Source organism: Aspergillus alliaceus, assembly GCF_009176365.1.
Source record: "Aspergillus alliaceus strain CBS 536.65 unplaced genomic scaffold BDW43scaffold_1, whole genome shotgun sequence".
Lineage (NCBI taxonomy): Eukaryota > Fungi > Ascomycota > Eurotiomycetes > Eurotiales > Aspergillaceae > Aspergillus > Aspergillus alliaceus.
The window spans coordinates 1588806-1612624 of NW_022474684.1; the positions used below are offsets into that span (position 1 = coordinate 1588806).

At 46.3% G+C, this 23819-nt stretch overlaps 8 protein-coding genes across 8 annotated transcripts; 4 read left to right on the forward strand and 4 right to left on the reverse strand.

Moving 5' to 3' along the window:
- Positions 1 to 3117: 3117 nt before the first annotated feature.
- On the reverse strand, positions 3118 to 5085 carry BDW43DRAFT_12914 (putative acyl-CoA thioester hydrolase). The gene is made up of 5 exons (XM_032038163.1): positions 4565 to 5085; positions 4448 to 4512; positions 4094 to 4390; positions 3853 to 4034; positions 3118 to 3794 (listed from the first exon to the last, which is right to left on the reverse strand). The coding sequence occupies exons 1-5, from the start codon at positions 4871 to 4873 to the stop codon at positions 3238 to 3240; spliced, it is 1410 nt and encodes a 469-aa protein (XP_031906664.1). The 5' UTR covers positions 4874 to 5085; the 3' UTR covers positions 3118 to 3237.
- Positions 5086 to 5104: 19 nt separating this feature from the next.
- BDW43DRAFT_259367 (L-lactate dehydrogenase) lies at positions 5105 to 7129 on the forward strand. The gene is made up of 4 exons (XM_032040085.1): positions 5105 to 5627; positions 5692 to 5743; positions 5799 to 6847; positions 6903 to 7129. The coding sequence occupies exons 1-4, from the start codon at positions 5513 to 5515 to the stop codon at positions 6947 to 6949; spliced, it is 1263 nt and encodes a 420-aa protein (XP_031906665.1). The 5' UTR covers positions 5105 to 5512; the 3' UTR covers positions 6950 to 7129.
- Positions 7107 to 7860, forward strand: BDW43DRAFT_259369 (uncharacterized protein). Its single transcript, XM_032040086.1, has one exon. It carries the CDS (start codon positions 7387 to 7389, stop codon positions 7543 to 7545), a length of 159 nt encoding a protein of 52 aa, XP_031906666.1. The 5' UTR covers positions 7107 to 7386; the 3' UTR covers positions 7546 to 7860.
- On the forward strand, positions 7788 to 8775 carry BDW43DRAFT_12977 (uncharacterized protein). Its single transcript, XM_032038169.1, has 2 exons — positions 7788 to 7820; positions 7923 to 8775. Exon 2 carries the CDS (start codon positions 8131 to 8133, stop codon positions 8593 to 8595), a length of 465 nt encoding a protein of 154 aa, XP_031906667.1. The 5' UTR covers positions 7788 to 7820; positions 7923 to 8130; the 3' UTR covers positions 8596 to 8775.
- Positions 8773 to 10472, reverse strand: BDW43DRAFT_12955 (pepsin-like aspartic protease). Its single transcript, XM_032038168.1, has 2 exons — positions 9059 to 10472; positions 8773 to 8987 (listed from the first exon to the last, which is right to left on the reverse strand). Exons 1-2 carry the CDS (start codon positions 10365 to 10367, stop codon positions 8950 to 8952), a joined length of 1347 nt encoding a protein of 448 aa, XP_031906668.1. The 5' UTR covers positions 10368 to 10472; the 3' UTR covers positions 8773 to 8949.
- Positions 10473 to 14203: 3731 nt separating this feature from the next.
- BDW43DRAFT_259375 (uncharacterized protein) lies at positions 14204 to 14903 on the forward strand. The gene is made up of 2 exons (XM_032040087.1): positions 14204 to 14712; positions 14785 to 14903. Exon 1 carries the CDS (start codon positions 14338 to 14340, stop codon positions 14551 to 14553), a length of 216 nt encoding a protein of 71 aa, XP_031906669.1. The 5' UTR covers positions 14204 to 14337; the 3' UTR covers positions 14554 to 14712; positions 14785 to 14903.
- A 2430-nt stretch (positions 14904 to 17333) lies between these two features.
- Positions 17334 to 18902, reverse strand: BDW43DRAFT_13081 (uncharacterized protein). Its single transcript, XM_032038181.1, has 3 exons — positions 18343 to 18902; positions 18186 to 18274; positions 17334 to 18118 (listed from the first exon to the last, which is right to left on the reverse strand). The coding sequence occupies exons 1-3, from the start codon at positions 18562 to 18564 to the stop codon at positions 17680 to 17682; spliced, it is 750 nt and encodes a 249-aa protein (XP_031906670.1). The 5' UTR covers positions 18565 to 18902; the 3' UTR covers positions 17334 to 17679.
- A 2297-nt stretch (positions 18903 to 21199) lies between these two features.
- On the reverse strand, positions 21200 to 23688 carry BDW43DRAFT_13277 (FMN-dependent alpha-hydroxy acid dehydrogenase). The gene is made up of 4 exons (XM_032038205.1): positions 22878 to 23688; positions 22311 to 22816; positions 21588 to 22257; positions 21200 to 21525 (listed from the first exon to the last, which is right to left on the reverse strand). Exons 1-4 carry the CDS (start codon positions 23008 to 23010, stop codon positions 21347 to 21349), a joined length of 1488 nt encoding a protein of 495 aa, XP_031906671.1. The 5' UTR covers positions 23011 to 23688; the 3' UTR covers positions 21200 to 21346.
- Positions 23689 to 23819: the final 131 nt, after the last annotated feature.

Here is a 23819-nt window from a genome sequence, read left to right on the forward strand (position 1 = left end):
ATCTGCGGCGTGGGAAGATCGGGGAGGAACAAACTCAACTTCCCATTGGGCAAATTTTGGCACAAGTTCCTGGGAAACTGGATTAGTAATCGCAGCAGTCTACCGTGACCCGGATCCAGGAGGAGAGCATCAGGGCAGGCCTAGCCTACTCACTAGCTCCGGCACGGGGGCTGTGCAAACTGCTCTTACGCAACTGGGGGGCACTAGACCCATGGATGGACTCCTGGCGTACGTATCAGAACCGTTACCCCAGTACCCTCCGCTAGTAATTTTAATTCTTGTAAACCCCTGACCCACGGTCTTCCAGTTACCGCCAGACCGCTCTTAAATACTGATACTCCCGTACTCCATAGTGGCAACACAGCGCAAATAACGATGGTCCTCTTTTTTTTTTTCCCTTTTTCTAAATTGCATCGAATTCCCTGGGATCATCTTAAGATCAATGTTATCATGGAGATAATGGTCTTGGCAGGAGGGTAGAAGGAATTTCATCATTACCCCGAAATTTTCGGAGGTGAAGACTGTTTTTGGCTCCCTATATCATCACCCAAGAATCAATCATCCTGCCTCTTTCCCTTCTGGACCAGGCAGGTCAAACCCATGGATAATTGTCGGGTAAACGCGACCGACCAACTTCCTTCCAGAAGCAAAAACCCGTCTGGAACATGACGTCACGTTCCTAAGCCTAAGACTTCCTGATATAGTAGAACCATCATATCAAACAATCTATACAACAGCCCACAATCCAACTTCCATAACCAAATCATCAATCCAACACCCCGCGTTGTCCATGTATACAAACTAAGCACACCATTTACTCCTCACAACTTACCCCATACATACATACAAACTAAAATAAACAATCAACCCCCCTTAAGATCCAGCCCATGAACCTCTTGCCTCAGTCCCGAAAATCCAATCCTAACCGAAGGAGCCTAACAACAGACAGCACTGCCTCCTGATTCCCCACTGCAATGCATATGATATGCCTCCTGGTTCTCCACAAAGGATCAAAAGTCCTAGAATTAAAAATCATGTAAAGTGAAACTTCACCCCTCATTCCCAGTATGACGCAGTTATGCATTTAGGCTACGGCGAGATATCCAGTTGCACAAACCGGGGGGAAGAGTCTGTACGGACGGGATCGACTTGAGAAAGGTATAGGGGAAGGGGGGAGTTGTAAGTATGTATGCATGCTACGTAGGGAACCCCACAAGACTTGGGTAGCTCTCTCTATATGCAAGATGGATCAGTGGTTCCGCATCAACCGCTAGCCGAATGTCTGTGGTTTTTGTGCATGCATGAGCTTAGTTCCCCCTTGCTTGGTGTCTGGATATTTTATCTGGCTTGGTTTTCTTGGTTCTTGCTATATGCAAACACGTGTTCTGTGATATGCGGGATTTAATATGGGTTTCTATAGCTCGTAAGTATAAGAGGGCTTTTGGTTATATTTGGCCATTTGGAATGGTGTTTGAGGTTGCCTGGTCCAACGCGTCATGACAGGCCGCAGTTGGTCTCATCCACCGGATTTACGGACTTCTTATTCTCCGGGGTGCTGCATCGATTGAGGATCGGTGTACCAGGCAGGAACTGTAGCCTGTAAGGCTGAAGTGGCTAGACTTGTCTAGTGCGGATTTGTCGCACGTGCTGGGTACCGCTCGGTGTGCCTTGCTTCCTGCGTTATTGAGGCTGTCTGAACTGGAACTGAGCCCCCAGCTCAGCAGGCGACTGTCAGGACTGCGGTATTGTTGAGTTAGGGGGTTGCTGACAACGTCATGCGGTGGGTGTTGGCTGATTGGCAATCAAACCATGTGTTGACGAGGATTTTTTTTTGAACTGATCTGTAGGCAGTTATATTGTTCGACTTGATTCGGACAGGAGATTAGTTTCGAAGTACAAGATTGCTGATTGTCTCAGAAATGAGGATAAGATATTGAGTAACTGTGGCTGTGACGCGCCAAGTGGATTCATGAGCTTATTGTTTGTCTCGTCTTCGCAGCGAACACCCACCAACCCCGAATGCCTAGGTTGTTGCGCTTCTGAATTGAGAGATTGAGGACGTCTGACATGGGTCAGTTTCCCGGTTCACACGAGTCAACGAGTCACCACTTCACCTCGCTATTAACAACCTAATCAGATCTTACGAGGCAAACGCCCCACGTAAGATTGACCACATCAAACACCTCCTGACGGGACAGACGGGAAGAACGAGGGATCCTGCAGGCGCTGACGATTTCTCTTGGCGGCCTCGAGATTACGCAGTCTGTCGATGCGCATCTGATAGAAATTTCTGCGGCCCATCCGGTCAGAAAACACTGAGCTGGCAAAAAGGAGTCAGGATCCTTAATCGGGTTAGACATACTTATGCAGAGCGAAAATACGAGGCCCGTCATCCGACGTGGACGCAGAAGGCGCTGACTTCTTGAGGGATTCGATCTTTTCTGTTTATCAGCTGGCTTTTTCTTTTCTTTTTCACATTCAGGGCCCGATTGTTAGGGGCTGAGAGAGAGACAATGGTAGGGGAGGTAGGATAGGGTAGGGAAAAGACCTTATCGTCTCTCTCCTTCTCGTCACTCGGACCCTCCTTTTTATCCGTGTTAGATAATCCTTCTTGTTTCTTTGACTCTTCGTCCGAATTCTTCTCCTTTGCCTTCCCTTTCTTCCGTTTCTGCTTCTCTTCGTACTCCTTTTTCACTTTCTCGATCTCTTGCGCTAATGCCTCCTCTTTCTTCTTCTTTTCCTGCTCTTCTGTATCAACGATAGGAGTGCAGAAATGCCTGTCCTTCAGGTGAATAGGGCAAACATAGAAGAAGTCCTTCGATGACGTTATTAATATCATACTACTCTAACCAAGCTATACGTAGAAAAGAATTAATTACCTTGTTGTCGGGCGTGATCAACACGCTACTTGAAGGCTTGTAACAGACGTAGCATGATTTAGCGGCGGTGTCTGCTACCCGGCGAAGGTGATAGATATTTTGGAAGGACAAGCTCATTTTCAGCGGCCGCAGGTATTAAGTTAATAGGTTCTGATGTGCAAATGCTCTATGTATACGCGATAGAAACTGGCATGCACGCTCTCTATGTATCTGGAGGGGTCTAAGATGGGGTTTGAAGATAAGATCCGACTGGCCTCCATCAGTGCGGAGATGGTATGTCATGTGACCCAGATGATGAATGTATACATGTGGGACAGTCTATAAAATCTACATAACAATATTTTACAAGGATTAATAATTACTCAGTCACACTATCCTTGATTCCCCTAAGAGCACTAGGCTCCCTCGACCCAGCAGGAGCCAATGCCGCCGCATTCTGGGATCGTCTCCTAGCATCCGTCCACAGCATAAACTCGCCGTAACTCTTCGGCATGACGTGGATATCCTTTTCAACCAGGAAGGTATAGTTGAACTGGCCTGTCGACTTCTTGGTGCCGTGCTCCACGTCCCGGACCTTGGAGTCCACACGGACTTGGACTTTTGTGTACTTGCTGTCCGCACCTTCTCTTTCGAGAGGCTCAGTATAAGCAACCGTGGCACGTAGGTACAGGACGCTACCGACGGGCACGGGGTTTTCGAATGTGCTGGGATCCAGGGAGATGAAGTTGGGTCGAGCATGAGAGAAGGAAGCCGCACAGCAGAAGGCAAGCTCAAAGGTTTGTTTCAAGAGGAAGCCGCCGAAGATCATGAAGTTGTGACGGTTGCGGTCTTGTGGTTGCATGATCATTGCCGATTTCAAGTTGGTGTCACTCATGAAGACCATGTTTGAGGGTCTTGTGGCTGGGGATTGGGGGTCTACGTGATATCAGTTGTCGAAATTCGAAACGGGTTCTATCACAAAGCAGTGACATACTTAGGTATGACATTTCCTTGGTCCACATGGAATGGATCAGGTTACTCTCTTCGTCGTCTGGCGCCTTCTGAAGCAAACTCCGCTTTCTCAGGGCCTTTTTCGCTTGATAGTTCTCCTCTCCCTTCTTGAAAAGAAGACGTTCTTCCGCGGTTTCCACCAAGAGCGGTGCGACATTGACAGGTCTAAGCTAGCGTCAGTACAATGCAATTTGGGATCATGCGCAGGTACTCGAGGAACATACGTCTTGGTAACCGGATTAAGAGACACCATTGTGAAAGCACAAGTAATCAGAACATCTTCAGGCTTCGCCTGCTCCCCTGGGGCCGGCGCCTTTGCTACCTGCAGGGATATCTCCATACTAGACCGTCCCGTGGCGTAGGTGACCTGACCACTGAGTTCGAGGTCGCAGATCTCCATCAGAGGGTGTTCGATAGTGATCCGATCCACCGCGGCGGTCACGGTGGCTACTGAGTCGCCCGTGTGTCTATAAGCAATGACACCAGCTAGCGCATCCAGGTCCATCAGTAGAGACCCCAACCTGGGATATCATTAGTAAAGGTTGCAGAACCCTTGAGGCAGATGTCAGGTTACTTGCCTAATATGCCCGGAAGCATTCAAATACGTATCAAGAAGCCATTTATCTTGAGCTAACGGTAAAATCTAACCAACTTAGTTAGTTAGATTACTCAAACAACGTGAGCGTTCCACGAACGGCACTATAATAGCTATCCGACATCTTCTTTGGCGTCAGATCAGGCTTCGCAACTGGCGCTGAAACTCCCTTGTCGGACTTCGCATCCTCTCTGCTCTTGGTCAACGCTTCGATCCACGGCGTCTTCACCCGCATAGGCATCCACGTAGGCCGGAAAGCCGCACTGGGTTGACTGGCGTGGAAGTCCCTGGACGCAAGACACGATTGCGATGGGCGCTCTGCTGCCCTTATCCGGAGAATGTTACTAGTGCCAGATGTCAAGCATCTGGAGCGGGTCGCGGCGGATCGTCGCGTGGTTAGTCCCAGCATTGTGAATACTTAGTTAGTCCAAAGAACGTTTCGGGAGAGGTAAGGAAGTTTAGATGACGCCGGCGGGAGGAAGTTGAAAGTAGACTTTAAATCGGCATCGGGTCATGTTCCCGAGGGCTGTTGGCCCGTTCCCGATCCTTATTCCGGAGGATGTCGGGACGCGTCAAAGAATATTTCCACGGAGGTTTACCACATGATGGAAGGGATTCCAGTATCTATGAATACCTTAGGGTTAATTTTGGCGTATATTGAGTGTTCTTGACTACTTAATTAGGGTGTATGCATGTCGATGAACATCTTCATTTTGTTGATATGCTCGATGACATCATCACAATATCTTCTATCTTATCATGGTTTGATTGATCTTTGTAGTACTTGGTGGTATTCCAACTATGCTATAGTTGGCGAAGGTATGATTTTCCTATTAGTTATACCCCTAATTCGTACTATTAACGATCATTGGCCTCAAGTACTGAACTCACAGGCTCCACCAGTAACCCAAGATTCTCGTCCGAGGTGGTGCGTCAAAGTGAAGTCATACACCATATAAATATAAATCCAAATACTTGTTGATAATGGTGCGTATAACTTGTCAGTTATTCCTTAGTCGGGTAGATCCTATCCAGTTTTCTTTAAACAATGAGCGACCCAGCAAACCCAAATATTCAAATGAGGACGACGCCTCAATGGGCGTTATACCAGCGAGAGAACTTCTGGAAGCTCAACGAGAGCCAGACACCTCCTTTTAACACGGGTATGATATTTTATTGCCTTGACGAGCAAGCCATCTCTAGCTGACCGGGACCCGCTGCAAATAGATCCTATAAAACTTGAGCAATTGGCTCATGAGAAGCTCAGCCAAGGTGGTTGGTATGATTCCAATCTCTTCTGGTATAGGATGTCCCATCTGCTAACATGTCTTCAGGTACTATGCATCCTCCAATGCAGGAATGTCCAACACCCATCTGGCCAACCGTCAAGCCTTCTTCCGTCATCGCATCATCCCCCGACAGCTAGTGGATACCAACCTGCGCGACACCACCAGGGAAATCTTCGGGCACCGCGTATCGGCCCCGATCGGGTTTGCTCCCATTGGAATCAACAAGATCTACCACCCATCGGCAGAAGCCGCAGTCGCCAAGGTTGCAGGCGAACTCAATCTCCCCTACTGCCTGTCTACGGCTGGGAGCATGCCGATCGAGAAAGTTGCGGAGGCAAATGGCAAGGGACCACGGTTTTATCAACTGTATATGCCACACGATGACGAGCTAACATTATCCCTCCTCAATCGGGCGTGGGAATCTGGGTTTGACGCTCTTATCCTCACCACTGATACCTGGCAGCTGGGGTGGCGACATGACGATGTGGCCACTTCCAATTATGCCTTCTACCGTGGGGTTGGTGCCGATCTAGGCTTGACGGATCCTGTATTCCAAAAACGATGTCGGGAAGCGGGCATCGACCCCGAGAAGGACGTTGTCGCGGCCTCAGCAAAATGGATTGACTCGGTCTGGCACGGACGAGCATGGTCATGGGAGAAAATCCCCTGGTTAATCGAGCAATGGAAGAAGATATCAGGTGGACGGCCATTTGCCGTCAAGGGTATCCAATCGGTTGCAGACGCGAAAAAATGTGTCGAATATGGCGTCGACGGTATCGTGGTGAGTAACCATGCCGGTCGGCAGGTGGATGGGGCGATCGCAAGTCTTGACGCATTGGAGAACATCGCCAATGCTGTTGGCGACCAGATCTATATCATGTATGATTCTGGAATCCGGGGTGCTAGCGATGTGGCGAAGGCGCTTGCATTGGGGGCGCGGTTCGTCTTCATCGGGCGGCTTTGGATTTGGGGGCTCAGTATCATGGGAGAGGAAGGCGTCCGGCATGTTATGAAGTCACTGCTCGCTGACTTGGACATTTTCATGGCTGTTGCGGGATTCAACAACGTGGAGGAATTTGATCGATCGATTTTAGGTAAGTTACAAATCTACGTCATCTTTTTTCCTTCAGAGAGTTAACACTGTCGCAGAGTCATATCCGAAAGCATATACCCTTATTCCAGACAAGGTCTTGTGATTGATGAAAGATGGCGGGATGCATTTAGAGTGCGATGCGTCGCAAGAGTATATACACAATTCTATACTAATACATCCACCTTCGGATGAAGTAAACTTGCTTTTTTTTTTTGGGCGGATCTGAGAACCATAAGTATATTAATGTAAGTTCCACTTCTTTCAAACGGCAATCTATCTCCGGAGATCATAAAGCATTTCCATGTAACGGTTATATATCTCCTTAATATAACTGGCTCTCCAGCATTGACTGTTATTAGTGCCTGAAACTAGCCCCCGTTATCCTTTGACTGTTACATTCTGAGAGTGCTAGAGGATATAAATGATGCTGCCTTCATTCCCAGATGATCTCAAGCCCAACTGTCTTTCTCTTATAGGGCTGTATTTGTCTGTGTCTTGACCCCGTGTTAACCGACTGAACGACTATACCACGATTTCATCATGGGAAACAACTTGCCCAGAGAAGCAAGAAGAATACCCCAACCAGACTACTTATCAGACCAATTCATACTATCCCTAATCATAACCACCATCACCACTTTGTATACCATAGTCACAGGCCAACCATTCCCCTCCAGGTACGAACAACCACCCTCTTGACCCCAAGATATGAATTGAAAAACCAAAACACCTAGCAGAACCCATCTATTCCCCCCACCATCTCTATAAACCGTAACCCTTCAGCCCGAGTCAAAATCCTTACTCCCCTACTCCTCCTTCTAGCCGCCGCACACGCATATCCCCGAACATCCCAACCCCCATCACAGCCCCATCCCACACTGCGTCCCTCATCCGGACCCTCAAACCCCTAATTAAAAATCCCCGCATTCCAAGCTTGAAAAGACAGTCCGCATCTTCGGAAAAAGCAAACAAAAGTAAGCCAACAAAACCTCCCCCCCCCCCCCCCCCCCCCCCCCCCCCCCCCCCCCCCCCCCCCCCCCCACCTCTATTCATCCTACCGTCTCGCAATCACATAGACTAGGATATTATATCAGCGTCTCAGGCCTCACATTTTCCCTCTGCCCTCTCGTAGGCCACACTCTCCGGCAATGCGGAGTCAACACATCGGCCGTATTATCAGCCTTGGTTGGGTTCCTCGCTGCAGCGGCGTGGTATACCAGTGGGGAGGTATTACCTCATCCCTGGGCTAGGGGGGTGAGGTATCGGGATGTGTTGAGGTTTGCGATGGTACGGGGTGGGCTATCCTTTACAGAGATTCGGAAGGTTGGGCGTGAGTATCAAGGAGGGGAGGAGGTTGTTGAGCGGTTTGTGGTTGAGGGGGTGGAGGTCACGGTGGGGGGTTTAGATTTGGGAGGCGGGGAGGTTTGTGTTTCTCGCTATGGGGATGGGGGTGTGAGTTGGCGGTTATGGAGTGGTGGGGATTGGGAAGAGGGCGATGGGTTGAACAGGGGCTGTCGAGGGTTGGACTTGACGGTTTCCTATGCTGTTCGGGGAAGGTTGAGGTGGTCTGAGGTTCGCCGGCGGGAGGTGGTTGAGTTGATTGGTAAAGTCTGGGAGGATTATGCTCGGGTGGACTCGGGAGGGATTGAGTGTATTCGGTTTGAAGAAGTTGGTGATGGGACTAATTTGTCTCCTGAAGTCAAAGGATGTGGTACTAACTACGGGGGTGTTGAAACTCGGGGCAGCTGAGGGTGAAAATGATGTTTCAGATTGGGATGGAAGATAAAGCGAGAGTGGCCATCCAGGCATTATGAAACGACCATTGGCCGGTGTCAATGCGGTGTGATTGGAAGATACAAAGACTGGGAATGCATGTATGTATATACGGAACCATGCCCCCCCATCAAACAGGCAGATAGAAGTGAATATCTGCCGGGTTACCAAGAGGAGAAATGCAGAAAAGACCGTCACTGGAACCAGAAAATACAAATCCGGAACCCCAGCAGAAAATGCTATACTTGTCGCTATGATATGTCAGGCGCTGAACGGAATAGGAGCAGAGATACACCAAAGCAACCGCAGGGAGTTGCATAGGAGATCACACTAGGCTACAGCCAAAGTGTGCACAGAACAACCACCAAGACGGGCAGATAAGGCCCGGAGATCACGCTAGACACCCCATTAGCAGAGTTAATTTCTGTCGCAGTCGAGCTGGCCGCGGCAGCAGTAGCGGAGACAGTCTTGTCTGTTCCGGTGGAAGGTGTCGTAGAAGATGTTTTTGCGCTAGAGTTCCCACGCTCGGCAAACCCAACTCGGTCTTGATCGAAGTCAAACACCGTATATACGTTCTTGAGGAAGACATCGCCCACGAGCCATTCGTTGTCACCGAACATCTGGTGGCCGACAATAGTCGAAACACAGCCTGATCCGTATTTAGATCCGACATAGTCCTTGGGAGAGATCGTGTAGCTAACGCCCGAGAAGGTGAGTTGAACTTTGGCGGTGGAGTTGCAAGGTATAAGGAAGTTTTCTTCTCCCGAGGCGCTGGAGCCCGGAATCAGCTTATGCAATGCGGCTGCGTCCTTTGGTGGTATCAAAGCGTAGGAGGTGCCGGTGTCAATGATGGCCGTTTTGTTGAAGAAGCGACAGGCATTGCCATCCACAATGGCATCGTCGAGAGGGATGGTCCAGCGATTGTTGCCGCTGAGAGCCTTAGTGTAGGTGATGTCCCCCTTGAATTTGGTCTTGTCGACACCACCGAACGTCACAGTACCATCCTTCCCTCCATCAGCGGCACGAGAGAGGCTGAAGCTGACAATGTTTGACTTGAGGGCCTTTTGCTCTATGACGGCCTCCATAAACGAGGGGCCATATGAGCTTTCTTCCGCGCGGCCGAGACCGATGATCCCATCCATAGGGTAATTCTGGAACTGATCCGACGCATTGGAAGCCAGTCCGAACAACATCCGCACATCCATACCGGCAATTGAGATGGTGTCGTTTCCAAGGACACCGCTGACTTGCCCGGTTCCATAACCTACACCCCATTCCTTGGAGGTCAGTTGAAGACTCGTCGAGGCGTGTTCACCGAACGTGTTGTGCAGCTTGCAGGCATTCGTGGTACAGTCGGACCCGAAGAGCCATGTATTGACACCCCCAGAGTCTAGCATCATCCACATCTTCTGACCTTGCGAGCCAACTTTTGCTGCAGCAAAGTAGGAGTAGTCACTTCCGCCTTGGTTGAGCGCCGCCGTGTTAGGTGATGTCGGATCATCTGCATACATTATCTTGAACGTATTGTCTCGGCGAAAGGATTCTTTTTTGAGGTCGAGGGTGAAAGTGTTATCCTCGGAGGACGAACCCTGGTCATCCTGAGGTAAGGTCCATGGCATAAAGCGCCGCTGCAGCTTATCGCTGGCGGGATCGGTAGAAGGATCCTCGAGCTTTAAGGTAAAAGGCACAAATGCCGTGGCACTAGTGTAAAGGGATGTTGTAGCGAGAAGACATTGCAAGAAACGCATGATCTGGGGTCAATTCTTCTAACTAGTGAACAGGCGCATTCGAGGAAGAAACCGAGCAGCGGCAGTGTAAGGGTGAATTAGTAGAGTATCGATAGAGACAGGGAATGATCAAGTCTTGTGTAATGTGTTCTATGAGCAATTGAATAAGACCAGCAGTTATAAATAGAAATAGAAATAGAAACGGAACAAAAGGAAAAGGCGCAGAAATGCTTCAACCTGCCAGTGAAAGAAACGGAACAATCAGGACTGCTGCATGCAAATGAATGAACTGATTAGAAAACAAAATAAGAAGAAAGTAAATGCAGTAAGATGAAACTGGACATAAAAAGATAAAAAGTATTATATTATGCAGCGATAGCCATGAGGGGAAGAAGGTATAAAGAAACCGGCTGCTGCAGGCAGGCATGGGCCAGGGAAGTTGACCATTAGGGAGCAAATACTAGTCAACGGCCAAGCTCTTGGAAAAAGGGAATCGAAAGCCCTGAGTGGCCCTCGTAGGAAATCGGCGTTGCTCTAGGCCCCGATCTACAGCTGAACCGAACTTCTTCCAAGGCTACCAGGTGGAGCTGAAGAGGGGAGAAAGACTCAGAAAAAAGAAAAAATCCCAGTCGATCCCCTGAATGAAGTTGCATCATTGGGCCTTGATCTGCGAGTTCTGAAGTGGTTTGAAAGGCAAATGGAAGTGAAAAAATAACAAAGAAAACACGGGGGAAACTTATCAATCAATCAATCAATCAAATCAATGAATAGATTCGCACACTCTTTAGTAGTAGAGTTCGATCTTGAAACCATTGTACGAACCACAACAGGGGCAACTTTTTGATTTTTCTTCTTTTACCAGCTTCGGAAATGTTTCAAAATCTCCTCTTGGCATGACAGTTGTTGATCCACCTTTCAAGGCAACTCTTCAACTCGTTCAACGTGCAAATAGGTGATTTCTGTTCTTCTCTGTCCATGAGAGTAGTCCATTCAACCATTTGATCTATCTTTTTCTTCGCATGAACCGCGGACCTCCGCTGTACAAAGCAGGCCCGAGGCACGATCGATCAATCGACAACATGTCGGGTTCTAGACTGTAAGCTGACGCACTCTCAGGCGCCGCCCCACCGCCCTTCCTTTTTTTTTTTTTTTTGACACGATTCCCAATGTTACTGTGGGGGGGGTGTACACGGCCTTAGGAGGGAGGCGTCCGTTATACGCCTCGTCAGTGGCTGCGGCCCTTTTTGTGGCTGCTAACATAATGTCAGACACTGGCTTGACTTGCTCCATGATGGGCCCATTTAGTGAACTCTGTTCAACATCGATTCCCGAGTACCGCAGTTGAATTTCAAATGTGACACCATGGCCGCCGTCGAGTGAAACATATCTCGGGATATTTTCTATTCTGATCTGAGCAGTCTCTGACACAGAGTACTACCATGCTCTCGAGTGGAAAAGCAAAAGAAATTCACACAGGAGACGGAAGGTGCACACTTCCGAACACATCCGGCCCAGCGTACATGTCACCTTTTCGCTCATAAGTAGAATTTATGTTCTCTCCGAGTCCTTCTAGATTCTTATATACCCGCAAGATAACTTCTACGCTCTTTGGATTAATTATATTTAGAGTACGGAGTACGCTAGCTAGATCATTGAACCAACTTCAATCTATACTGAGTGTTATAAATAAACTGGGGTTAAATTCTCTATGTGATTTTCTCACGTGGTGAATATATATAGATAGGTAGTTCAAAGCTATCAGATCTATGGAACCTCCACCTACCATCTATATCTGCGGAAGGATCGCAAAGGCCAAAGATAATGGTTTGGTTTCGTCCTTTTCCTAAAGTGGCTTTTTCTATTAGTTCCAGCGCAAATTTGGAGAGAAGACGGCAAGGGATTCATGGCTGAACACAAAACTACAGACAAAGTATGTCTCTTCTTGGTTTGAAAACGCTGTTCTTCTCAAAAATAGAAATCTTATACGATCTCCTCCGTATGCCCTAGCAATATCATGTCAGCATAAGCCCCTTTATCACCTTCCCGGTGTTCTTTGAGGTTAGAATCGAGACATTAAAAGAGTCTATCTATTTTGGGTATGCTTTATCCACTTCGAATTTGCTTTTCTTGGAAGGCTTCTTGGTTTCTTCCTTCCTGAAGAAATCTTTGACTAAGAATTACCAAAGATTAGGACAAGCCTGTTTTCTTTTTTCTTGAAAAATTAAAGACAATAACGATTGATATATCGCTTAACAGTTTCGGTAGAAAGACTTAGCAAGGGCGCGTCGACAAAGAGATGGTCAAAGCACTATTATAAATGCCCGTTATTATTGCTAAGTAAATGATTCTATTACTATATGATGATGAGCGCCAATGTCTATAAATAATAATAATTGGACGGCATTTCCTCAGGTGAATGCAATTTATGTTTGCGAACTAAAATGGATGAATGGCAGCAACGAAGAATGTTCCCTACTATAGATACCCAACAAGTAGACATCTAAATTGGTTTCTTATTGTATGAGCAAGCACGGATGAAGAAACTTCTACAGGATAGTTATTGAATGTATATATTTAAGTCCAGGCTATCCATTTGCGCTAATTGAGAATATGTACATTTCAGTAAAGAAATGTCCAAGTGCTGTACGCTGTTTAGATTGAAATGTTGAAATAGAACTAGTTTCTACCCTAGTCTGTTGGAATCTCCAAAGAGAAAATTGGCAATGCGTTCACTAGATGGCTTCCTGATATTTTTAGAATAAATGATGCTTCGCTATTTAATACTGTGATTGCAAGTAGCGGTAAGCTAAGGGAAGTAGGGAGTTGCCGACTCTCCTCAATACGGGGAGTCGCTACACCCTTTATATATTCGTGAGTCTATCCTATTCATGAGGCATCAAAGGTGTGCCATTTAGCATCTGCTGTATACATCATTCCGTAGCTATCCTCCATAGACTGAGGGTCGTCCCCTATCATCCATTGCTCGGAATTCACAATATTGTAGGTGACTTTATGGAGGGATCGGGCTTTAAGATAATGATTGATTTTTAGCTGCTACTCCTAAGCAGAGCTTATCGGATTGAGATTGAACCATGACTACAGCAGCTATATATTGGTTGCTAGTCAACCCGTTCTCATAACTATAGGAAGTCTAACTAAGCCCTCCATGAAAGGGAAGATTTCACATTAATTGTTCGGACAATCATCAGCACAGTTCCCTGGAGCACTTGATGACACCGTAGGATTGAATCCCAACGGACAAGCTTTTACCCGGGGAGACAGTTGGCTTAGTTCTATAGTATAATACATGTACAAGGTGTGAGAGGGCGAAACTGGGCAAACGTGGCGGCAATCCCACCGACCGGCAGGCTTCAGCACTCCGAGACACATGCCCTACTCCACTGAGCGCCTAGCTCCTAGAAAGAAAGCAAAATGTATCTGGAGAATCCGACCCATCTCCAAGAGGGATTGGCGAACGTAGCATCCTAAGCTGGTCAAGATAGGATAAAAAGTATCGCCGGCAAAGAATCCTTTCGCCATCTATATTTCTGTATTCTACATTCCGTTGGCAATACCTGTCATACTTAGCTCCACCTCATTGCCATCGCCCTCAATTCCTCTCTGAGCACGCTCTTAGCCAGCTCTTTGAACCTCTCTTATCAGAGCCTTCAATTCTCCTCTTAAAAACCACAAATTTCTTTCCACTGCGAACCTCCTCTCCCCGAGCCACGTGCCATCGGACCAGACCCAGCTTCTTCACCCCAACTATAAAGCTCTTTACCTAGATACTTAACCTACGTCGCAACCACAGAAAGATGTATTTTCAGAGTATCCACTACCTATTCTCCCCAGTCAAAAGCTTCCAGCGGTATTTCACTATAAGTGAATACACACAAATTTCCAAACAAGCCCTCCGGTTACCATAAACAGAGCATTCAAGTTCATTCATATATCTGAAACCTGCCGCTGTTGGTACAGGTAAAGAAACTTCATGAGGTGTAGAAGATTCATCCCAGTGGTAACGGAAGAGCTAGTAAAATGTCGGCTGTCCTTTCCACACTTGCATGTCATCAAGGATAAGGAGCTATTTTGGCGTCTCGTAGCTTGGAGTTGGGGAGTAGGGGTCGACGGGCTGATTATCGTGGTACTCAGGGGATTTGCATGCGAAGGTATTATAAGGGTTTACAGGTTATCGATATGTCGCTAAATTGTTGGTGATTGTGTGGGCGTTGTTGGTTCTTTGGTGCCAGCGTGTGTGGTGTTGGTTGGGAAATAGGTCTTGTATTTCGAAGAGAGTATTTGTTGTCTTCGTTTAGGTTAGTATTTGAAACGAATGTGTTATCTGCCGGTGAGCTCGCTGGTATATCTTGTATTTTGTTAGATGTGGAATAACAGTTGTTAAATTGACAAGGTTTAGGTGAAGACCTTCGTAGCTGACTCTTGCTGCCTGATGTCATGGCTTCTTACTAGGTGCATAGTTTGGAGCCATCTTAACCAAAGTGTACTGCATTTGCTTCTTTCTTCGATATATAGACTACCATACCAGGTTATTATAAGTACACGGGATCAATATTGAAGCCAGAGCAGCCTAGGTTCCTCAGGCTCTCATATATCAGGTTACGGATGGATATGTCACCACTCGGTGATCGTGAGTCACGTTTCACGTCAAAATGATTTCACCCCTACTAAACCAATGAGAAGCTGAGCACGACATGAACTTGAAAGAATCGCGAAAATCCACTTTCCGTCTCAAGACCAATAGGAAGGGGTTCCCTAGGACTCGTCCCAAGAAAGAGGACGCGTTATTATGCACTTATTATTAGAGGGAAGCCTGTAGTTTAGCCATGGTCGGCCTCATGGACGTGCCCTGGCTTCAATCTAGGTAGTACAATACTAGGCATAAGCAAAAGAGACATGAATCTGGGAGCACATGATGCTAGTAATGGTGATAGAAGAACTGGGAACACTGAATGATCTGGGAAATATTTAGCGACATACGCTTCATTTCAACGCCCCAGGTGCTGGAAAAGAAAACTACTTGTTCCTTTACATTTATGTCTCTATTGTAATTACAGTTATGTAGCAACTTCTGTTATAATCGTTGACCGACCCAATATTGAATACACCCATGAAATTACCTAGTATCGCGGGCGCCTGAGATATGCCTGGTGGATCGACCACCTGCGGAAGTATATGGATTGTTGAATACTATGGTAATCGGACCACATATAAAAGGCCTCATAATTCCCACCTAGATAGGCCTTCTAGATAGTTTGATAGGTGTCAACAATCTGGTCATTTTGATATCGTTTCATGTTAAGGCACTATGTGGAGATCATTCTCATCCAAATGATGATTCTTATTCCTACTATCTACAGCTATCCTTACCCCTAACACCTAAATGCTTGTCGGCCGGATCATCCTACTGGCTGGTCTAATCAGGACCGACAGCCGGAATCCCCAGCCAACATTTCATACGAATATCTTACCAGATATTCTACACCCAAAGCTAGTCTTTCTTTCTACCAAAGCGCTCGTGATGTACGTTCATGGTACATCGAGTCGATATATGATGTTATTTTGAGTCCACCATGCTGTTGATTAGGGTTTCTTGAAGCATAAGGATACAGGAAATGGTCAGGTCTCGCTATAATCTTTCCATGAAGAGTAGACAACCTCGAAGACATGAATATCTTGGCAAGTGCCTTGGCTGGCTCAGTTTCCCATTTAGAAGTATAATTGTAGGAATCGGGTAGAGTATGAGATAAAGCTAACTAAGCTCAATAAATCAGGTCCGTTTACCTTGCAGGTTTTCTCTTAATGTGTTTATGTCATTCTACATCTTAGACAATAGATAGAACTAGGCTATCTAGTATTCATGTGAGGTCTAATGCTATCGAGGGCTAGATTGACCTTAACATTGTCAGATGCTCCAATCTTGGTAGATAGGCTAGGGAGATTCTAATGCTACTATTGTCGCTTTTTAATGACATTCAGGTAATGGAATGTGGAAGGAAGTACGTTCAATCTATAATCTTTTGAGTTTCGTATAATGCGGGGGCCAATCATAAGGTCCGTACGGGATTTTGAGATACTTCTTCAAATTACTGTAATACTAACGATAGATAGCATACATCCAACGAACCTATGTGCGACCTTCTAACTAGTGAACAATGCATAGTAAGATCGGTAAACAGGAAACAAAAATGATAAAAGCTCACAGCCTATGGACATGTGTCAGTCGGCAATGATCTTGATTTTAAATCACGAGAACAAGCCCTACTATGTATGTACCATAGGTAGATATAGGCGTAAACAGTTCCGTACATATGCACCATGATCCGAAGACAACTGTATATCGTGCCATATTGTTGCTGAAAATACGTAAATGGTTGCTTTACAGTTCACTAAAACCAAAATCTCATACCTACTCAAATCACTGTAATTGTTTCTTGGAGAGTAGGTACAGCTATATAGTAGGTACAGTCCAAAGGCACCCAGCAAGAAGCGTCTGCTTTCTTCATACATTCAAAGGTACCATTGTTACAGACGCACTGGGTCAGAATCCTGATCCTTCCTTGATCTAAACTAATCAACCTGTTTAGACGCGAGTCTATGATCCGTCCGTTGGAAGTTTAATCCGTAGCCTTTTCCTGTACTCAGTACTCCGTAATTGCCTAGGATATTACGGCCAATGCATACTAATTTCAAAGCCATGTCAAACCAAGTAAATAAATGGGAAATCACCGAATAGTTGAGTAAACATGCAGCATGTATAGACCCACGTTTCAGGTTATACACGAGCACAAGAATAATAATCCCCGGTTCACATGTGATGGAGATCCCGGGGTGACTTTCAAGTTATCGGAACAGATCGGAGAAGCTTAATCACTCCACCCCCCATCGAGTAATACCCCGTATACCCGATCATCATCAATCATGATTTTCAAAATGGTTGAAACGTTCCCGGATGCCGAAGGAGCATGTCTCGTGCTTGTACCTAGGTTAAGTATTAGGGTTGATCCGTACCTTAAGGCTCGGGGGTATGGAGTGATTGATTGGTTGGTTTCTTAGTGGACGATCTACGTCATTCATTCTTTTAGGTGAGGTGTGCCTCTTTCAATCTTCTTATCTACCAGTCCAAATAGTTGCATACTTGTGGTATTAGAAGTAATTGATTTGGTGAATGGACAAGTGTCATCAAATTGATCAAAGGTAGAACATCATTGAGCATCATGATGATTAGGAAGAACAAAGAAATTGAAAGAAATAACACTCCAGTAGAATATCAATCATCGCTAATATAGAACAAATCCAAATAACGTTCGTCAGCTCAGTGCTGTTTCTGCAAACCTTGCTGTTTGGGACCTAAAATGTCTTCCAAAAACCCAGTCCACAGTTCCTTCAGCACACCGGGTTCGTTCTGTTGCTTCCACTGCTCTGCACCTGTGCGGGATTTACCAACGGTCTCGGTTAGGGAGAATGGGTCGATATCCACCGAGTTGTTGTCAACAACTTCAGCCATGGGGCTGACTGCGACATCGGACCCGCCCCCGGATATAGTGTAGACCTGGGGCTTCATGGGCAGACTCGAGGCTTGGGTTGAGTCATAGTTGGTGTAAACGTCGGAAAGGATCGGAATGCGTGTTTCGGCGGAGCGGGCAGGGGCATAGACTTCATCCATGGACGGCAAGTATGCGAAATCCACGGTGGATGAGTCATTGACGGCCTTTAAGGCACGGGAGGTGTTGAACTGGCGTGTGGAGATAGATCTACTCGAGTGGAGAATGATGTTAGCGCTGAGAGCTCTTTCAACCGAGGTACGGGATAACCACTTACTCTGCAGCGGCGCTGCCATTGATTCTTCTCATGGCAATGCTAAATGCACGGGACTGAAGGAAGTCATGGTTGGAAAGACGCTCGACGAGCTGCAATGAGATGAAACGGTCAATTCGGGTACTACAGGAAGATGGGTTTTGTAATCATGGATACCTACCTCACTTTGGCTGCCACTAATTCCAAGATGCCTCTTCTGGCATTCCTTCTGGAGGTCTGCCAAGCTGCGAGTAGCGTACAAGGACGTACGATCCGTAACGTTGGCAGGCTGTGCGGAATGGGCACCGGTAATGTGCAAACTCCGGCGGAGGTAGGGTGTAGCATTATGTTGCTGAGACAGCACGCGGAGGGCGCGCAAAGAAGTAGAACGAGGGGCTGCCATTGAGAAGAGCGTTGTGTGGTAGATGGGCTGAATATACGTTATGTTCAACGCTCAAAAATAAAGGTCTGAAAGTTGATAAAACGATGATGCCAGGAAGGCGCGGGAGTATAAGTATAGGTATACTTATACTATTAAGGTAGATAAAGTGTAAAATGATACAAAGTAGAATGTATGTGTAAGACAAGCAAAGAGAATCCGAAGATGAGAAGTAGTAACGCTTAGATTTGAAGGAACTGGAAAAGGGAAGGAAGAGAATTGCAGTCGAGGGGAGGTCAGTACTTGTACTTCTGGATGCTTGCAGGAACCGTTGGGGGGATGAGTGAGCTATCCACTTTCTCCCTTCCGGTGGACGACACTCTGGGCGGTCTGGCCCCAGTCGGCGGGATACTAAGAGTAGTAACTCACTAAATTCCCCGACTAAAGGGATCGATCGATGGTGTCGTCTGGGCGGGACACAAATTTGGGTATGTAATTAATACATACAACAAACTATTTTCTTGTTTTTCAATAGTACTCAGTATGCTATCGTAGTGTTGATTCTCGCTTGAATTTATATTTGTGCGAGGAATTTAGGAGGGTAGAGGAGGGGTAAAAAAGAGAGAGGGAGAGGAATAAGAAAAGAAAGGGCCAAGTAATGCTCATACATTACATATCAAGTCTTCAACAGGAATAAGAGTATGGGGTACACTCAACACACACCCGTGGACCTTGGGATCGGATGCACCAACATGCATATTCCCCGGCACTACGGGTGGGAAAACAGCCAATCGATCAGGCAATCCAGGAATTTCTATGACTATGACCTCGCTTCACCGGGGAAAGGTCAGTTGATGATCACGAAAACACTGGCGCATCCCGGCCGCCGTTGCCCGTTAACATTGGTCACCCCCGGTACACCGAAGCTTGATACGCCAGTATGCCCTAAGTTTTCCCCTCTCTCCGCTCGTGCTTGTTTGTCGGCTTCTCGAAGTAAATTGATTTCATAATAATAATAGTAATAATAGTTTCGAAAATCATCATATTTCAAACTTACTTTGTAACACCTTGGAGGGAATTCTAGCGTGGCGTATAGAACCAATCCGATCATTTGAAGGCCTTAGGCCAGACAGGCGATCTTTTCTCCTTCTACGGAGTTAAAGAGGATCTCTGTCCCTACCTGGGTCCACTGATGACTTTGATCTCCAACCGCGGAACTGATAGACTACCAAATTTGTTGCCCTGCTCTGACTCCGCACTTAAGACCTAGTTATAATTCATATATGTAAGGTATGTACTTTTGCCGTTGACGTGGGAAATTACATGACTAGAATATGATACCGGACGAAATGCAATGTGGCTGAACGAAAGTGGTAATAATCGCAGCCCTACAATTCGTAGACAAATTTCTGGTACTATACTACTAGTAGTAGGTACTAAGTAGTATGTACTAACTGAATGTTCTGCATCCTCTTTTCCCCGTCCTCCTATGGTTTAAAGGTGACGCAATGATTCGAGGGAATAAATACCGCGGGAATCAGGCGGTAAATTACATACGTACGGTAACCATCCCGTACTACTTACTAAGTGAGTAATGATAAGCAAACGGGGATGAATGACGAAACTTCCATAGAAACTACCTTTTACAAGAATAGCAAATGAATCCCGCCGGGTCCGCATGAATTTGACCAGTAGGAATAATCAATCTTAATTTCTGTTGTTTTTCTCAACTGTTGAGACTCATGAGAGGCGGTGAGTGGGGAACCAATCCTTCTGGTCGATCGGAGTTGACTCCATATTCCGGCAAATCCCAGAATTTCATCCAAGGACATATGATTATTATGGGGACAGGATCGCAGATACGCAGTATGTTATAGTATAAGGGGGCGCAGGATTCAGAGTACGGCGTCGAATATAGCATGAGTGGAACATGATCGAAGGTGCAGTGTACAATCGGGACTGGGATTAGAGATACGCGGCAGTGGAGAGAATGATTTACCCCTGTTCTGCATACCATTCCCATTGGAGGGTCACGAGGACAAAAGATCGATTCCTTCCAATTGAACCGAATTTAATCTAATTCTAATTTTTACTTTTATGTATTTCCTTTTCTCTCTTTCTTTCTTTCTCTCTTTCTTTATTTTTTTTTTTCCTTTTTGATTTGTTGATTCAGTCATGAACCTAAATGATCCACGACTCTACTACCACTAACTACTATATAGCTCGGAGTTGATACTGTGTTAATCCCAGTTACTGTCATGGATGAGTATGTAACCTTCCGCTTTTGGCCCTCGGTGATGTGGTCAACTTCGATATGGTCATCTTTCTCCTTTCCCTTGGGTACATTATCTGTCTATCTACTCCATAGTACTCTCTTCGTTCCCTTGACCTATCTGATTGGGGAACTCACCCAGCTACAAGATAAGCACATGTATGGATTAAATTATTGCTTGGTTGGTGACCTCATCCGGCATCCCACTCCTGCTTGTGATATGTCACTGCTGAATTGTTAAGATTCTATGTTGGCCGCTATTTCTCATTTATCAAATCATGTCTAAACGTGAATTTAATTTGATACACCTGGACGGCTTTCGGCATATCTGCATAGTATCATGCCTACATGAAGCAGCAAAACAAACAGAAGCACTATAAGCTAGCGTGAGACCGGTACATGAACGTGACTAGGTATTTTATTCAACAACGGAGTATTCTCAGAAACTGAGATACTCTTGAAATGAATCGTTCCTTTGGAGGAGAGTGACAAGGGGGGAATTAGTAGACCGCTCTACGACTATCAACCAATTGTCTAGAGCTTGGAGCGGTGCAACGAACGTCGCCCTTTGGCAACCTTTCGCGCATATGGGTGTTGACGGGATTCGGGAACTAGGTGGTCAATATCGGCCGTATGAACTAATTGTGGACCCGCCTCGTCGAGCGTGGTGATTCCGTTGTTGCGCATAGCTGTTTCTAACTCGTCTTTCATGACTGAGGTAATATGAGCAATGACGAGAGAGAAAGGCACAAAGGGGAAGAAGCTCGTCACTTACTGTCTATCAAATGCTCAACACCCTCCTGGCCATAGTTTGTAGCGAATAGCATACTACGTCCCATGCCCACGGCAGTTGCACCCAAGCAGACAGCCTTCAAGATATCCGTCCCGCGCCTGATCCCACTATCCACATATATCTCCATCTTGTCAAAAATTTCCGGACATCGCTTGTGCAGTTCAAGAAGTGTAATGATAGACGGAGGGCTAGTGTCAAGGTTGCGTCCTCCATGATTGCTAAGAAGGATACCGTCAAGCCCAGCTTCCATGGCTAACATGGCATCGTCTGCAGACATCACGCCTTTTAGACACAAGGGAAGATGAGTGTGCTGTCGTACCCACACCAAGTCATCCCAAGTCAGTCCAGGGTCGATGAAACCGGCCATCACACGTCCCAGTCCACCGCCCTTCTTGTCATTTTTCGCTTTAGCTGGAGCCATCGGGACCGATAAACTCTCATCCGCCTTAACACGTTCGTCTGCTTCTCTTTTACCTGGCCAAGCTGCATCAACCGTCACGAAGATGGCCTTCACGTTGGGATTTTCTGAGCATTGGTGCAGAAGTGCAGCTGACTTTTGACGATCTCGGTTGACATATAATTGGAAAAAGAAATTTGCTGAGGGAGCAGTGTTTCTAAGCTCTTCCATCGTGTATGAAGAGTTATTGGAAATCTACACATAATGATTAGAGGAGAACTAACAAAGATGAAAGCCACTGAACGTACTCCCTGCATAATCCCTTTATCTCCACAAGCTCTTGCAATAGCGCATTCGCCATCAGGATGAATGAGCTTTGCCATAGCTGCAGGACTCACAAATAATGGCAAGCTACTGTCGACCCCAAGGATCTTAGTACTTGTATTAACAGAACGGACATTCCTCAATACCCGTGGTCGGAACCATATCCGGTCAAAACACGTCTTGTTTGCGTCCCGGGTAAGAAGGTCTGTTGCGGCGCTGGAGTAGAATGCCCATGTTTTCTTACTGGCTGTTTTTGAAGCCACGAGCTCAAAATCGTGGGAATTAATCAATGTGTGCAGCGGCGGTTTCTCATGATCAAGAACAACCTTAGGGCTCTCAGTAGATGGCTGATTGATCCATTCCTCGCTGATTGTGGACTCGTCTAGCACACCCAGAAGTTTCTCTGAGGGTAGATTACTTGTCAGGACACCTGGGGTATGAACTTCCGAGTAAGCCTTGGTAGCATCACGACCTGCGTATTTGAGTATGACTGCATATTTCAGGTAACCACGTCAGCGTTAGTAGTGTTTAGGTGCGGGTGTATGTCTCACCTGAAGATCCTCCAGGATGGTCTTCCAAGAAGTCTGTCACATCCCACACTTGATTATTGACAACGATCCAGCAATCCTGAGGCGTATTGTGCCCCGAGATTTGCCGAGCTGCCAGAAGCTTCTGGTCTGCCATTGCAAGGGAAATATATATATAGGCTGAAACCCGAATGATGATGGCCCTGCAATTGCAGAAAATGAATGAGATAACGATCGGAAGACGCAATTCTCTAACGTGCGATGTTTGTTTGTATATATATACAGCTAGCAGCTCCTGAAGAACGGGGGTATGCCGAATTATAGAAATAAACACATTATTATAGATGGTCTCAGCAGTGACGAGGGGTATCTCCGCAGATCTATCTCATATATGCGGAGAAAGATACAATTAAAGGCTCCACAGCGGCTTTAGCGCCGAACTCCCGGGTAGGGAGAGTCCGACCTTTTCTACACGCGATACTCCGTACAGCTTCGTGTATCACTATTACCGAAGGCACCTTGTGGCTGAAACATGTCTGCTGGGCATATTACTTTGCATTGGCAGTCTTACAGTGGAACAATGACCTGTGATGGGCTAAAATATCTACTGTTTCCTATTTATTCATAATAATGAACTGGAATCCAATAGGAAACAAATGAATTAGCACTCCCAACCAGAATCGGAGGTGCCCCGAGTCAAGTGATTGGCTGACTCGGACAGTTCTCCGTTACTGTATGACTCATCAATAATCACTAGCCACAGAGGCGCTGCAATGAGGTGGCTTAGATGTGGGTTGCCAAGAAGCTCAAAATGTTTCGATACGGTGCCATCTTTGCAAGTGCTCAGGAAAAGAATCGTGCTTTCAGATGAATGTGTCTCTTAGCGTAGACAGCCTTTTCAGGACACTTGGGAATAGTAAGACACCTTTCCTCAGCTGTGTAAGATCCAGGGGGACCTACACCACT

Bases quoted from the DNA above. Each gene is read 5' to 3' on its own strand.
- BDW43DRAFT_12914 (XM_032038163.1), bottom strand. From the start codon at position 4,873: ATGCTGGGACTAACCACGCGACGATCCGCCGCGACCCGCTCCAGATGC. The intron at 4,391-4,447 runs GCAAGTAACCTG...ATGATATCCCAG, and splicing joins AATGCTTCCGGGCATATTAG to GTTGGGGTCTCTACTGATGG. The intron at 4,035-4,093 runs GTATGTTCCTCG...ACGCTAGCTTAG, and splicing joins CTTAATCCGGTTACCAAGAC to ACCTGTCAATGTCGCACCGC.
- BDW43DRAFT_259367 (XM_032040085.1), top strand. From the start codon at position 5,513: ATGAGCGACCCAGCAAACCCAAATATTCAAATGAGGACGACGCCTCAA. The intron at 5,744-5,798 runs GTATGATTCCAA...ACATGTCTTCAG, and splicing joins AAGCTCAGCCAAGGTGGTTG to GTACTATGCATCCTCCAATG. The intron at 6,848-6,902 runs GTAAGTTACAAA...ACACTGTCGCAG, and splicing joins ATTTGATCGATCGATTTTAG to AGTCATATCCGAAAGCATAT.
- BDW43DRAFT_259369 (XM_032040086.1), top strand. From the start codon at position 7,387: ATGGGAAACAACTTGCCCAGAGAAGCAAGAAGAATACCCCAACCAGAC.
- BDW43DRAFT_12977 (XM_032038169.1), top strand. From the start codon at position 8,131: ATGGTACGGGGTGGGCTATCCTTTACAGAGATTCGGAAGGTTGGGCGT.
- BDW43DRAFT_12955 (XM_032038168.1), bottom strand. From the start codon at position 10,367: ATGCGTTTCTTGCAATGTCTTCTCGCTACAACATCCCTTTACACTAGT. The intron at 8,988-9,058 runs GCTCGACTGCGA...TATCTGCCCGTC, and splicing joins CGCTACTGCTGCCGCGGCCA to TTGGTGGTTGTTCTGTGCAC.
- BDW43DRAFT_259375 (XM_032040087.1), top strand. From the start codon at position 14,338: ATGAGGTGTAGAAGATTCATCCCAGTGGTAACGGAAGAGCTAGTAAAA.
- BDW43DRAFT_13081 (XM_032038181.1), bottom strand. From the start codon at position 18,564: ATGGCAGCCCCTCGTTCTACTTCTTTGCGCGCCCTCCGCGTGCTGTCT. The intron at 18,275-18,342 runs GTAGGTATCCAT...ATCTCATTGCAG, and splicing joins TTAGTGGCAGCCAAAGTGAG to CTCGTCGAGCGTCTTTCCAA. The intron at 18,119-18,185 runs GTAAGTGGTTAT...CCACTCGAGTAG, and splicing joins AATGGCAGCGCCGCTGCAGA to ATCTATCTCCACACGCCAGT.
- BDW43DRAFT_13277 (XM_032038205.1), bottom strand. From the start codon at position 23,010: ATGGCAGACCAGAAGCTTCTGGCAGCTCGGCAAATCTCGGGGCACAAT. The intron at 22,258-22,310 runs GTACGTTCAGTG...CATTATGTGTAG, and splicing joins ATAAAGGGATTATGCAGGGA to ATTTCCAATAACTCTTCATA. The intron at 21,526-21,587 runs GTAAGTGACGAG...ATATTACCTCAG, and splicing joins TGTTGAGCATTTGATAGACA to TCATGAAAGACGAGTTAGAA.